The 15,026-nt window shown below is 51.5% G+C and overlaps 1 protein-coding gene across 1 annotated transcript in view; it reads left to right on the top strand.

Moving 5' to 3' along the window:
• Positions 1-4,816, top strand: part of LOC140393982 (DNA damage-regulated autophagy modulator protein 2-like) — a 396,903-nt gene extending 392,087 nt beyond the window's left edge. The window contains exon 8 of the mRNA XM_072480700.1: positions 3,956-4,816. Coding sequence (XP_072336801.1) covers positions 3,956-4,066 — 111 coding nt within the window. The 3' untranslated portion in view covers positions 4,067-4,816. The remainder of the gene's footprint in view (positions 1-3,955) is intronic.
• Positions 4,817-15,026: the final 10,210 nt, after the last annotated feature.

Raw genomic sequence — 15,026 nt, 5'->3', positions numbered from 1 at the left:
CAGCACGGTGAGAGTGGTCAGCATTGCTGCCTCACTGCTGCATGGCAGCACGGTGACAGAGTGGTCAGCACTGCAGCCTCACTGCTGCATGGCAGCACGGTAACAGAGTGGTCAGCATTGCTGCCTCACTGCACCATGGCAGCACGGTAGCTGAGTGGTCAGCACTGCTGCCTCACTGCACCATGGCAGCACGGTGACAGAGTGGTCAGCATTGCTGCCTCACTGCTCCATGGCAGCACGGTAACAGAGTGGTCAGCATTGCTGCCTCACTGCTCCATGGCAGCACGATGACAGAGTGGTCAGCATTGCTGCCTCACTGCACCATGGCAGCACGGTAACAGAGTGGTCAGCATTGCTGCCTCACTGCTGCATGGCAGCACCGTAACAGAGTGGTCAGCATTGCTGCCTCACTGCACCATGGCTGCATGGTGACAGAGTGGTCAGCACTGCTCCCTCACTGCTGCATGGCAGCACGGTAACAGAGTGGTCAGCATTGCTGCCTCACTGCTCCATGGCAGCACGATGACAGAGTGGTCAGCATTGCTGCCTCACTGCTGCATGGCAGCACTGTAGCAGAGTGGTCAGCACTGCTCCCTCTCTGCACCATGGCAGCACGGTGACAGAGTGGTCAGCATTGCTGCCTCACTGCTGCATGGCAGCACAGTAGCAGAGTGGTCAGCACTGCTGCCTCACTGCACCATGGCAGCACGGTGAGAGTGGTCAGCATTGCTGCCTCACTGCTGTATGGCAGCACGGTGACAGAGTGGTCAGCACTGCTGCCTCACTGCACCATGGCAGCACGGTGACAGAGTGGTCAGCATTGCTGCCTCACTGCTGCATGGCAGCACGGTAGCTGAGTGGTCAGCACTGCTGCCTCACTGCACCATGGCAGCACGGTAGCTGAGTGGTCAGCACTGCTGCCTCACTGCACCATGGCAGCACGGTGACAGAGTGGTCAGCATTGCTGCCTCACTGCTGCATGGCAGCACGGTAGCAGAGTGGTCAGCACTGCTGCCTCACTGCTCCATGGCAGCACGGTGACAGAGTGGTCAGCATTGCAGCCTCACTGCACCATGGCAGCACGGTAACAGAGTGGTCAGCATTGCTGCCTCACTGCACCATGGCAGCACGGTAGCAGAGTGGTCAGCACTGCTCCCTCTCTGCACCATGGCAGCACGGTAGCAGAGTGGTCAGCACTGCTGCCTCACTGCTGCATGGCCGCACGGTAGCAGAGTGGTCAGCACTGCTCCCTCTCTGCACCATGGCAGCACGGTAGCAGAGTGGTCAGCACTGCTGCCTCACTGCTGCATGGCCGCACGGTAGCAGAGTGGTCAGCATTGCTGCCTCATTGCTGCATGGCCGCACGGTAGCAGAGTGGTCAGCATTGCTGCCTCACTGCTGCATGGCAGCACGGTGACAGAGTGGTCAGCACGGCTGCCTCACTGCTCCATGGCAGCACGTTGGCAGAGTGGTCAGCATTGCTGCCTCACTGCTCCATGGCAGCACGGTGGCAGAGTGGTCAGCATTGCTGCCTCACTGCTCCATGGCAGCACGGTGGCAGAGTGGTCAGCATTGCTGCCTCACTGCTCCATGGCAGCACGGTGGCAGAGTGGTCAGCACTGCAGCCTCACTGCACCATGGCAGCACGGTGGCAGAGTGGTCAGCATTGCTGCCTCACTGCTGCATGGCAGCACGGTGACAGAGTGGTCAGCACGGCTGCCTCACTGCTCCATGGCAGCACGTTGGCAGAGTGGTCAGCATTGCTGCCTCACTGCTCCATGGCAGCACGGTGGCAGAGTGGTCAGCACTGCAGCCTCACTGCACCATGGCAGCACGGTGGCAGAGTGGTCAGCACTGCTGCCTCACTGCTGCAAGGCAGCACGGTAGCAGAGTGGTCAGCATTGCTGCCTCACTGCACCATGCAGCACAGTAGCAGAGTGGTCAGCATTGCTGCCTCACTGCACCATGCAGCACAGTAGCAGAGTGGTCAGCATTGCTGCCTCATGGCGCCAGAGATCCAGGTGATAGGTCTGCCTAGGTGGAGTGCTCTTTCAGAGAGTGGGTACAGACTCGATCCTCGTACAGGAGTATGAAAAGCAGTCACTTTTGAGACATTTGCTTTGTGCCAGTAATGTGTCACAAACTGCAATGCGAGGCACTTTGACAGCTACATGTGGTGAAACTGTTTTCAGTGGCGGGAGGGGCAGTAAAGAGAAGACATTGATGTCAGAGAATTGGCAGAAGAACCAGCGGGGGAATGAGGGCCATTCTTTTTAATGCAATGAGATGATAGAATAAGAAATTCACAGGGCGGCACGGGGGCGCAGTGGTTAGCACTGCTGCCTCACAGCACCGAGGATCCGGGTTTCATTCTGGCCCCGGGTCACTGCCCGGGTGGAGTTTGCACATTCTCCTTGTTGCTGCGTGGGTCTTGTGGTGGTATGTATTAGGGGTAATACGATACACCATGAATGCCGAGGAGCTATTGGAGGACAGATGCTGGGTCCCGATTGGATCTGCCGCCTACTGGGCTCCACCCAGATAGGCGGGGTATAAGAACCCGGTTTACTCCCCGCAGCTGCATTCTGTGACTGAGCTGCTGGGGAACAAGTCTGAACAAGTCTGCTCAATAAAGCCTCGATTGAAGTTCTCTACGTCTCGCCTCGTGTGTGATCGATGGTGCTACAGGTCTCACCCCCACAAGCCAAACAGATGTGCAGGGTAGGTGGATTGACCCTAAATTGCACCTTAATTGGAAAATAAAAGAATTGGGTACTCTAAATTTAAATTAAAAAGTAAGAAATGCATAGCATGAAAGGGCAGTGGAACCAGACTCCGTACAAGGGATATGTTTCAAAAGGGAATTGGATAAATACTTCAGGGGGAGACATTGCAGGGTGAGGGCAAAGATGCGGCCGAAGCATGATGGGCTGAATGGCCACTTTCTGTGCGTCATAATATCCACTCATGTATATAATGAGATGCTGACAGGCAGTGATTGACACACAGGATAACCAATGAACACACACGTCACATAACACCCAATCACCAGACAGGACACCACCACTATAAAGCACACAGGGCATTAAGACTCTCTCTCTCTACAGGACACAGCTACTGAGATAGTAAGAGTGCACAAGCCAGTGAGCACTATCACCATGAGGTAGAGAGTTAAAGCCAGTAGGAGGTTATCAGTTAGATTGATAGAGTGTCAACTCACAGCAGACTATGTACAGTAATCAGGAAGTTCAATAAAACAGTGTTGGACCATCTCCTGTGTCTGAAGCCTGTTTCTAGTTTCACTGCATCCAGTTGCAGTCAACGTTGAACCAACTTACTTAACACATCACCGTGCTGATAGATTCTCATTTTATTCCAGAAATGACACATTCATCTGATTTTTATGATGTTGGCTGAGGGATAAATATTGACCAGGACTCTGGGAAGAGCTGCCTGCTCCTTCTGAAATGGTGGGACAGGATCTTTAGCACACCCGAGAGGGCAGACAGGAACTCATCCAAATAGTGGCACCTCCAAAGGTTCAGAATCTCCTTCAGCCCTACCCTGTAACATCCAAAGCCATGACTGTACAATGCAGGACTTTTCATGGGTTAACAAATAGATGGGGCACCACGGTGGCGCAGTGGTTAGCACTGCTGTCTCACGGCACCAAGGTCCCAGGTTCGATCCCGGCTCTGGGTCACTGTCCTTGCGGAGTGTGCACATTCTCCCCATGTTTGCATGGGATTCGCCTCCACAACCCAAAGATGTGCAGGGTGGATAGATTGGCCACGCTAAATTGCTCCTTAATTGGATAAAATGAATTGTGTACTCTAAATTTATATTTAAAAAAACAAATATAAACATTCCACTTGTTGATTTGTCATCTTTTAATGGACTGCACGTTGCCATGGGTACCTCCTCTAATTCTCTGTCCTTTTCTGACCTTAAACAGAAGATCACCTTGCACGCTGAAGTGGATTTGCACAGCGAGACTCTCTATGATAGACTCCCGGGACATACACACATTGGAGAGCAGAGTCCACTCCTTGCAGGGAGCCTGTGATCACAGTACGAGCTTCTCACCATGAGCTGTCTTTCAAACCAGCCTCAAGTGGTTCTCAACAGCTGGGCCATTTTAACTTGACCTTTTTAACCCATTTTTATATTACAGGTGGACAGATTCTGTGAATGGTTCTAATTTTCAGGATATTAATTGGAGACACGTTTAAAGTTTAATTATTAACAAAATTTAATAATTATTAAACTGATATTTCTAACACCATCCCACAGCTGTGGGACCAGGCCGTGTTCAGTTGACTAGGCCGCAGACCATGATGCTTTGCAGCAGAGACTAATGTTGGACTAAACACAGTGGATACCTCACCAACCCTGATTGGCCAGAATTAAAGAACAAGATCGAAGGACTTCACAAAAAAAGTACCATTAAGTGGACGTGGGTCAGTAATTCTACAGAAAAATGCAAGGAGAAATGCAGACAGAATCTGCCTGGTTGTTCGACAACAATCTGGAATGGAGTTTGTCATCAACTTTCAAACCCTGAGATCTGGTGTGTCGGCCGTTGACGGTTACTGAATAACCCGTGGATTGACAGGGTGAAATGAAACAGAATTTATGAACACAAATCTCAAATGGCCTTGTGACAATTGGCTGGATTGAGACCAGCAACTTCAGGCCTGGCCAAATGCCATGGAGACACATTCCAACCTTCCAGGATGAATCTTGTCAGCCCTGATGTTTGATTAGTCACTGTTTAATTATGACCATCATGAATTAAAAATGAATTTGTAAAGCATGTTTGGGAAGCCTGGTTTTGGACTCAAATTCAGTCCATTAAAAGGTGAAATTCTCATTTCCTCCTGAAACAAACTCACAATATGAGTTTGGCCTCGGACTCAACCCACAGACACACAGCACCAAATTCTTCCCCACAAAATTGATGCACCAGGAGAGGGTCTGGGTCGCTGTGGTGGGACACTAGTCCCAAGATAAGGAGTAGAGTACATAGACAGGTTGTAGGGAGGCTGCTTTACTTTAACCTTAAGTTGTACCTGTCCTGTGAGTGTTTGATGGGTCAGTGTAGAAGGAGCTTTACTCTGTATCTAACCCCGTGCTGCACCTGTCCTGGGAGTGTTTGATGGGGGCAGTGTACAGGGAGCTTTACTCTGTATCTAACCCTGTGCTGCACCTGTCCTGGGAGTGTTTGGTGGGGCCAGTGCAGATGGAGCTTTTCTCTGTATCTAACCCTGTGCTGCACCTGTCCTGGGAGTGTTTGATAGGGACAGTGTAGAGGGAGCTTTACTCTGTATCTAACCCTGTGCTGCACCTGTCCTGGGAGTGTTTGATAGGGACAGTGTAGATGGAGCTTTACTCTGTATCTAACCCTGTGCTGCACCTGTCCTGGGAGTGTTTGGTGGGGGCAGTGTAGAGGGAGCTTTACTCTGTGTCTAACCCAGTGCTGCACCTGTCCTGGGAGTGTTTGGTGGGGCCAGTGTAGATGGAGCTTTTCTCTGTATCTAACCCTGTGCTGCACCTGTCCTGGGAGTGATTGATAGGGACAGTGTAGATGGAGCTTTACTCTGTATCTAACCCTGTGCTGCACCTGTCCTGGGAGTGTTTGATAGGGACAGTGCAGAGGGAGCTTTACTCTGTATCTAACCCTGTGCTGCACCTGTCCTGGGAGTGTTTGGTGTAGAGGGAGCTTTACTCTGTATCTAACCCTGTGCTGCACCTGTCCTGGGTGTGCTTGATGGGGACAGTGTAGAGGGAGCTTTACTCTGTATCTAACCCTGTGCTGCACCTGTCCTGGGTGTGTTTGATGGGGACAGTGTAGAGGGAGCTTTACTCTGTATCTAACCCTGTGCTGCACCTGTCCTGGGTGTGCTTGATGGGGACAGTGTAGAGGGAGCTTTACTCTGTATCTAACCCTGTGCTGCACCTGTCCTGGGAGTGTTTGGTGGGGCCAGTGTAGATGGAACTTTACTCTGTATCTAACCCTGTGCTGTACCTGTCCTGGGAGTGTTTGATAGGGACAGTGTATAGGGAGCTTTACTCTGTATCTAACCCTGTGCTGTACTTGTCCTGGGAGTGTTTGATAGGGACAGTGTAGATGGAGCTTTACTCTGTATCTAACTCTGTGCTGCACCTGTCCTGGGTGTGCTTGATGGGGACAGTGTAGAGGGAGCTTTGCTCTGTATCTAACCCTGTGCTGCATCTGTCCTGGGAGTGTTTGGTGGGGACAGTGTAGAGGGAGCTTTACTCTGTATCTAACCCTGTGCTGCACCTGTCCTGGGAGTGTTTGATAGGGACAGTGTATAGGGAGCTTTACTCTGTATTTAATCCCATGCTGTATCTGTCCTGGAAGTGTTTGATAGGGACAGTGTAGAGGGAGCTTTACTCTGTATCTAACCCTGTGCTGTACCTGTCCTGGGAGTGTTTGGTGGGGACAGTGTAGAGGGAGCTTTACTCTGTATCTAACCCCGTGCTGCACCTGTCCTGGGTGTGTTTGGTGGGGCCAGTGTAGATGGAGCTTTACTCTGTATCTAACCCTGTGCTGCATCTGTCCTGGGAGTGTTTGGTGTAGAGGGAGCTTTCCTCTGTATCTAACCCTGTGATGCACCTGTCCTGGGTGTGCTTGATGGGGACAGTGTAGAGGGAGCTTTACTCTGTATCTAACACTGTGCTGCACCTGTCCTGGGTGTGTTTGATGGGGACAGTGTAGAGGGAGCTTTACTCTGTATCTAACCCTGTGCTGCACCTGTCCTGGGAGTGTTTGGTGGGGCCAGTGTAGAGGGAGCTTTACTCTGTATCTAACCCTGTGCTGCACCTGTCCTGGGAGTGTTTGGTGGGGCCAGTGTAGATGGAACTTTACTCTGTATCTAACCCTGTGCTGTACCTGTCCTGGGAGTGTTTGATAGGGACAGTGTATAGGGAGCTTTACTCTGTATCTAACCCTGTGCTGTACCTGTCCTGGGAGTGTTTGATAGGGACAGTGTAGATGGAGCTTTACTCTGTATCTAACCCTGTGCTGCACCTGTCCTGGGAGTGTTTGATAGGGACAGTGTAGATGGAGCTTTACTCTGTATCTAACCCTGTGCTGCACCTGTCCTGGGAGTGTTTGGTGTAGAGGGAGCTTTACTCTGTATCTAACCCTGTGCTGCACCTGTCCTGGGAGTGTTTGATGGGTCAGTGTAGAAGGAGCTTTACTCTGTATCTAACCCCGTGCTGCACCTGTCCTGGGAGTGTTTGATGGGGGCAGTGTAGAGGGAGCTTTACTCTGTATCTAACCCTGTGCTGCACCTGTCCTGGGAGTGTTTGGTGGGGCCAGGGCAGATGGAGCTTTTCTCTGTATCTAACCCTGTGCTGCACCTGTCCTGGGAGTGTTTGATAGGGAAAATGTAGAGGGAGCTTTACTCTGTATCTAACCCTGTGCTGCACCTGTCCTGGGAGTGTTTGGTGGGGCCAGTGTAGATGGAACTTTACTCTGTATCTAACCCTGTGCTGTACCTGTCCTGGGAGTGTTTGGTGGGGCCAGTGTAGATGGAGCTTTACTCTGTATCTAACCCTGTGCTGCACCTGTCCAGGGAGTGTTTGATGGAGACAGGGTAGAGGGAGCTTTACTCTGTATCTAACCCTGTGCTGCACCTGTCCTGGGAGTGTTTGGTGGGGCCAGTGTAGATGGAACTTTACTCTGTATCTAACCCTGTGCTGTACCTGTCCTGGGAGTGTTTGGTGGGGCCAGTGTAGATGGAGCTTTACTCTGTATCTAACCCTGTGCTGCACCTGTCCAGGGAGTGTTTGATGGAGACAGGGTAGAGGGAGCTTTACTCTGTATCTAACCCTGTGCTGCACTTGTCCTGGGAGTGTTTGATGGAGACAGTGTAGAGGGAGCTTTACTCTGTATCTAACCCTGTGCTGCATCTGTCCTGGGAGTGTTTGGTGGGGGCAGTGTAGATGGAGCTTTACTCTGTATCTAACCCTGTGCTGCACCTGTCCTGGGAGTGTTTGGTGGGGCCAGTGTAGATGGAGCTTTACTCTGTATCTAACCCTGTGCTGCACCTGTCCTGGGAGTGTTTGATGGAGACAGTGTAGAGGGAGCTTTACTCTGTATCTAACCCTGTGCTGCACCTGTCCTGGGAGTGTTTGATAGGGACAGTGTAGATGGAGCTTTACTCTGTATCTAACCCTGTGCTGCACCTGTCCTGGGAGTGTTTGGTGGGGGCAGTGTAGAGGGAGCTTTACTCTGTGTCTAACCCTGTGCTGCACCTGTCCTGGGAGTGTTTGGTGGGGCCAGTGTAGATGGAGCTTTTCTCTGTATCTAACCCTGTGCTGCATCTGTCCTGGGAGTGATTGATAGGGGCAGTGTAGATGGAGCTTTACTCTGTATCTAACCCTGTGCTGCACCTGTCCTGGGAGTGTTTGATAGGGACAGTGCAGAGGGAGCTTTACTCTGTATCTAACCCTGTGCTGCACCTGTCCTGGGAGTGTTTGGTGTAGAGGGAGCTTTACTCTGTATCTAACCCTGTGCTGCACCTGTCCTGGGTGTGCTTGATGGGGACAGTGTAGAGGGAGCTTTACTCTGTATCTAACCCTGTGCTGCACCTGTCCTGGGTGTGTTTGATGGGGACAGTGTAGAGGGAGCTTTACTTTGTATCTAACCCTGTGCTGCACCTGTCCTGGGAGTGTTTGGTGGGGCCAGTGTAGATGGAGCTTTTCTCTGTATCTAACCCTGTGCTGCACCTGTCCTGGGAGTGTTTGATAGGGACAGTGTAGAGGGAGCTTTACTCTGTATCTAACCCTGTGCTGCACCTGTCCTGGGAGTGTTTGGTGGGGCCAGTGTAGATGGAACTTTACTCTGTATCTAACCCTGTGCTGTACCTGTCCTGGGAGTGTTTGGTGGGGCCAGTGTAGATGGAGCTTTACTCTGTATCTAACCCTGTGCTGCACCTGTCCTGGGTGTGTTTGGTGGGGCCAGTGTAGATGGAGCTTTACTCTGTATCTAACCCTGTGCTGCACCTGTCCAGGGAGTGTTTGATGGAGACAGGGTAGAGGGAGCTTTACTCTGTATCTAACCCTGTGCTGCACCTGTCCTGGGAGTGTTTGATGGAGACAGTGTAGAGGGAGCTTTACTCTGTATCTAACCCTGTGCTGCATCTGTCCTGGGAGTGTTTGGTGGGGCCAGTGTAGATGGAGCTTTACTCTGTATCTAACCCTGTGCTGCACCTGTCCTGGGAGTGTTTGATGGAGACAGTGTAGAGGGAGCTTTACTCTGTATCTAACCCTGTGCTGCACCTGTCCTGGGAGTGTTTGATAGGGACAGTGTAGATGGAGCTTTACTCTGTATCTAACCCTGTGCTGCACCTGTCCTGGGAGTGTTTGGTGGGGGCAGTGTAGAGGGAGCTTTACTCTGTGTCTAACCCTGTGCTGCACCTGTCCTGGGAGTGTTTGGTGGGGCCAGTGTAGATGGAGCTTTTCTCTGTATCTAACCCTGTGCTGCACCTGTCCTGGGAGTGTTTGATAGGGACAGTGTAGATGGAGCTTTACTCTGTATCTAACCCTGTGCTGCACCTGTCCTGGGAGTGTTTGATAGGGACAGTGTAGATGGAGCTTTACTCTGTATCTAACCCTGTGCTGCACCTGTCCTGGGAGTGTTTGGTGGGGGCAGTGTAGAGGGAGCTTTACTCTGTGTCTAACCCTGTGCTGCACCTGTCCTGGGTGTGTTTGGTGGGGCCAGTGTAGATGGAGCTTTACTCTGTATCTAACCCTGTGCTGCACCTGTCCTGGGAGTGTTTGGTGGGGCCAGTGTAGATGGAGCTTTACTCTGTATCTAACCCTGTGCTGCACCTGTCCTGGGAGTGTTTGGTGTAGAGGGAGCTTTACTCTGTATCTAACCCTGTGCTGCACCTGTCCTGGGTGTGCTTGATGGGGACAGTGTAGAGGGAGCTTTACTCTGTATCTAACCCTGTGCTGCACCTCTCCTGGGAGTGTTTGGTGGGGCCAGTGTAGATGGAACTTTACTCTGTATCTAACCCTGTGCTGTACCTGTCCTGGGAGTGTTTGATAGGGACAGTGTATAGGGAGCTTTACTCTGTATCTAACCCTGTGCTGTACCTGTCCTGGGAGTGTTTGATAGGGACAGTGTAGATGGAGCTTTACTCTGTATCTAACCCCATGCTGTATCTGTCCTGGAAGTGTTTGATAGGGACAGTGTAGAGGGAGCTTTACTCTGTATCTAACCCTGTGCTGTACCTGTCCTGGGAGTGTTTGGTGGGGACAGTGTAGAGGGAGCTTTACTCTGTATCTAACCCCGTGCTGCACCTGTCCTGGGTGTGTTTGGTGCGGCCAGTGTAGATGGAGCTTTACTCTGTATCTAACCCTGTGCTGCATCTGTCCTGGGAGTGTTTGGTGTAGAGGGAGCTTTCCTCTGTATCTAACCCTGTGCTGCACCTGTCCTGGGTGTGCTTGATGGGGACAGTGTAGAGGGAGCTTTACTCTGTATCTAACCCTGTGCTGCACCTGTCCTGGGTGTGTTTGATGGGGACAGTGTAGAGGGAGCTTTACTCTGTATCTAACCCTGTGCTGCACCTGTCCTGGGAGTGTTTGGTGGGGCCAGTGTAGATGGAGCTTTTCTCTGTATCTAACCCTGTGCTGCACCTGTCCTGGGAGTGTTTGATAGGGACAGTGTAGAGGGAGCTTTACTCTGTATCTAACCCTGTGCTGCACCTGTCCTGGGAGTGTTTGGTGGGGCCAGTGTAGATGGAACTTTATTCTGTATCTAACCCTGTGCTGTACCTGTCCTGGGAGTGTTTGATAGGGACAGTGTAGATGGAGCTTTACTCTGTATCTAACCCTGTGCTGCACCTGTCCTGGGAGTGTTTGGTGTAGAGGGAGCTTTACTCTGTATCTAACCCTGTGCTGCACCTGTCCAGGGAGTGTTTGATGGAGACAGGGTAGAGGGAGCTTTACTCTGTATCTAACCCTGTGCTGCACCTGTCCAGGGAGTGTTTGATAGGGACAGTGTAAATGGAGCTTTACTCTGTATCTAACCCTGTGCTGCACCTGTCCTGGGAGTGTTTGGTGTAGAGGGAGCTTTACTCTGTATCAAACCCTGTGCTGCACCTGTCCTGGGTGTGCTTGATGGGGACAGTGTAGAGGGAGCTTTACTCTGTATCTAACCCTGTGCTGCACCTGTCCTGGGTGTGTTTGATGGGGACAGTGTAGAGGGAGCTTTACTTTGTATCTAACCCTGTGCTGCACCTGTCCTGGGAGTGTTTGGTGGGGCCAGTGTAGATGGAGCTTTTCTCTGTATCTAACCCTGTGCTGCACCTGTCCAGGGAGTGTTTGATGGAGACAGGGTAGAGGGAGCTTTACTCTGTATCTAACCCTGTGCTGCACTTGTCCTGGGAGTGTTTGATGGAGACAGTGTAGAGGGAGCTTTACTCTGTATCTAACCCTGTGCTGCATCTGTCCTGGGAGTGTTTGGTGGGGCCAGTGTAGATGGAGCTTTACTCTGTATCTAACCCTGTGCTGCACCTGTCCTGGGAGTGTTTGATGGAGACAGTGTAGAGGGAGCTTTACTCTGTATCTAACCCTGTGCTGCACCTGTCCTGGGAGTGTTTGATAGGGACAGTGTAGATGGAGCTTTTCTCTGTATCTAACCCTGTGCTGCACCTGTCCTGGGAGTGTTTGATAGGGACAGTGTAGATGGAGCTTTACTCTGTATCTAACCCTGTGCTGCACCTGTCCTGGGAGTGTTTGATAGGGACAGTGTAGATGGAGCTTTACTCTGTATCTAACCCTGTGCTGCACCTGTCCTGGGAGTGTTTGGTGGGGGCAGTGTAGAGGGAGCTTTACTCTGTGTCTAACCCTGTGCTGCACCTGTCCTGGGTGTGTTTGGTGGGGCCAGTGTAGATGGAGCTTTACTCTGTATCTAACCCTGTGCTGCACCTGTCCTGGGAGTGTTTGGTGGGGCCAGTGTAGATGGAGCTTTACTCTGTATCTAACCCTGTGCTGCACCTGTCCTGGGAGTGTTTGGTGTAGAGGGAGCTTTACTCTGTATCTAACCCTGTGCTGCACCTGTCCTGGGTGTGCTTGATGGGGACAGTGTAGAGGGAGCTTTACTCTGTATCTAACCCTGTGCTGCACCTGTCCTGGGAGTGTTTGGTGGGGCCAGTGTAGATGGAACTTTACTCTGTATCTAACCCTGTGCTGTACCTGTCCTGGGAGTGTTTGATAGGGACAGTGTATAGGGAGCTTTACTCTGTATCTAACCCTGTGCTGTACCTGTCCTGGGAGTGTTTGATAGGGACAGTGTAGATGGAGCTTTACTCTGTATCTAACTCTGTGCTGCACCTGTCCTGGGTGTGCTTGATGGGGACAGTGTAGAGGGAGCTTTACTCTGTATCTAACCCTGTGCTGCACCTGTCCTGGGTGTGTTTGGTGGGGACATTGTAGAGGGAGCTTTGCTCTGTATCTAACCGTGTGCTGCATCTGTCCTGGGAGTGTTTGGTGGGGACAGTGTAGAGGGAGCTTTACTCTGTATCTAACCCTGTGCTGCACCTGTCCTGGGAGTGTTTGATAGGGACAGTGTATAGGGAGCTTTACTCTGTATCTAACCCCATGCTGTATCTGTCCTGGAAGTGTTTGATAGGGACAGTGTAGAGGGAGCTTTACTCTGTATCTAACCCTGTGCTGTACCTGTCCTGGGAGTGTTTGGTGGGGACAGTGTAGAGGGAGCTTTACTCTGTATCTAACCCCGTGCTGCACCTGTCCTGGGTGTGTTTGGTGGGGCCAGTGTAGATGGAGCTTTACTCTGTATCTAACCCTGTGCTGCATCTGTCCTGGGAGTGTTTGGTGGGGCCAGTGTAGATGGAGCTTTTCTCTGTATCTAACCCTGTGCTGCACCTGTCCTGGGATTGTTTGATAGGGACAGTGTAGAGGGAGCTTTACTCTGTATCTAACCCTGTGCTGCACCTGTCCTGGGAGTGTTTGGTGGGGCCAGTGTAGATGGAGCTTTACTCTGTATCTAACCCTGTGCTGCACCTGTCCTGGGAGTGTTTGGTGGGGCCAGTGTAGATGGAGCTTTACTCTGTATCTAACCCTGTGCTGCACCTGTCCTGGGAGTGTTTGGTGTAGAGGGAGCTTTACTCTGTATCTAACCCTGTGCTGCACCTGTCCTGGGTGTGCTTGATGGGGACAGTGTAGAGGGAGCTTTACTCTGTATCTAACCCTGTGCTGCACCTGTCCTGGGAGTGTTTGGTGGGGCCAGTGTAGATGGAACTTTACTCTGTATCTAACCCTGTGCTGTACCTGTCCTGGGAGTGTTTGATAGGGACAGTGTATAGGGAGCTTTACTCTGTATCTAACCCTGTGCTGTACCTGTCCTGGGAGTGTTTGATAGGGACAGTGTAGATGGAGCTTTACTCTGTATCTAACTCTGTGCTGCACCTGTCCTGGGTGTGCTTGATGGGGACAGTGTAGAGGGAGCTTTACTCTGTATCTAACCCTGTGCTGCACCTGTCCTGGGTGTGTTTGGTGGGGACATTGTAGAGGGAGCTTTGCTCTGTATCTAACCGTGTGCTGCATCTGTCCTGGGAGTGTTTGGTGGGGACAGTGTAGAGGGAGCTTTACTCTGTATCTAACCCTGTGCTGCACCTGTCCTGGGAGTGTTTGATAGGGACAGTGTATAGGGAGCTTTACTCTGTATCTAACCCCATGCTGTATCTGTCCTGGAAGTGTTTGATAGGGACAGTGTAGAGGGAGCTTTACTCTGTATCTAACCCTGTGCTGTACCTGTCCTGGGAGTGTTTGGTGGGGACAGTGTAGAGGGAGCTTTACTCTGTATCTAACCCCGTGCTGCACCTGTCCTGGGTGTGTTTGGTGCGGCCAGTGTAGATGGAGCTTTACTCTGTATCTAACCCTGTGCTGCATCTGTCCTGGGAGTGTTTGGTGTAGAGGGAGCTTTCCTCTGTATCTAACCCTGTGCTGCACCTGTCCTGGGTGTGCTTGATGGGGACAGTGTAGAGGGAGCTTTACTCTGTATCTAACCCTGTGCTGCACCTGTCCTGGGTGTGTTTGATGGGGACAGTGTAGAGGGAGCTTTACTCTGTATCTAACCCTGTGCTGCACCTGTCCTGGGAGTGTTTGGTGGGGCCAGTGTAGATGGAGCTTTTCTCTGTATCTAACCCTGTGCTGCACCTGTCCTGGGAGTGTTTGATAGGGACAGTGTAGAGGGAGCTTTACTCTGTATCTAACCCTGTGCTGCACCTGTCCTGGGAGTGTTTGGTGGGGCCAGTGTAGATGGAACTTTATTCTGTATCTAACCCTGTGCTGTACCTGTCCTGCGAGTGTTTGATAGGGACAGTGTAGATGGAGCTTTACTCTGTATCTAACCCTGTGCTGCACCTGTCCTGGGAGTGTTTGGTGTAGAGGGAGCTTTACTCTGTATCTAACCCTGTGCTGCACCTGTCCAGGGAGTGTTTGATGGAGACAGGGTAGAGGGAGCTTTACTCTGTATCTAACCCTGTGCTGCACCTGTCCAGGGAGTGTTTGATAGGGACAGTGTAAATGGAGCTTTACTCTGTATCTAACCCTGTGCTGCACCTGTCCTGGGAGTGTTTGGTGTAGAGGGAGCTTTACTCTGTATCTAACCCTGTGCTGTACCTGTCCTGGGAGTGTTTGATAGGGACAGTGTAGATGGAGCTTTACTCTGTATCTAACCCTGTGCTGCACCTGTCCTGGGTGTGTTTGATGGGGACAGTGTAGAGGGAGCTTTACTTTGTATCTAACCCTGTGCTGCACCTGTCCTGGGAGTGTTTGGTGGGGCCAGTGTAGATGGAGCTTTTCTCTGTATCTAACCCTGTGCTGCACCTGTCCTGGGAGTGTTTGATAGGGACAGTGTAGAGGGAGCTTTACTCTGTATCTAACCCTGTGCTGCACCTGTCCTGGGAGTGTTTGGTGGGGCCAGTGTAGATGGAACTTTACTCTGTATCTAACCCTGTGCTGTA

Source organism: Scyliorhinus torazame, chromosome 17 (genome assembly GCF_047496885.1).
Source record: "Scyliorhinus torazame isolate Kashiwa2021f chromosome 17, sScyTor2.1, whole genome shotgun sequence".
NCBI lineage: Eukaryota > Metazoa > Chordata > Chondrichthyes > Carcharhiniformes > Scyliorhinidae > Scyliorhinus > Scyliorhinus torazame.
Note: the sequence above shows the minus strand (reverse complement) of the source record. Positions and strands in the feature narration are given on the sequence as shown.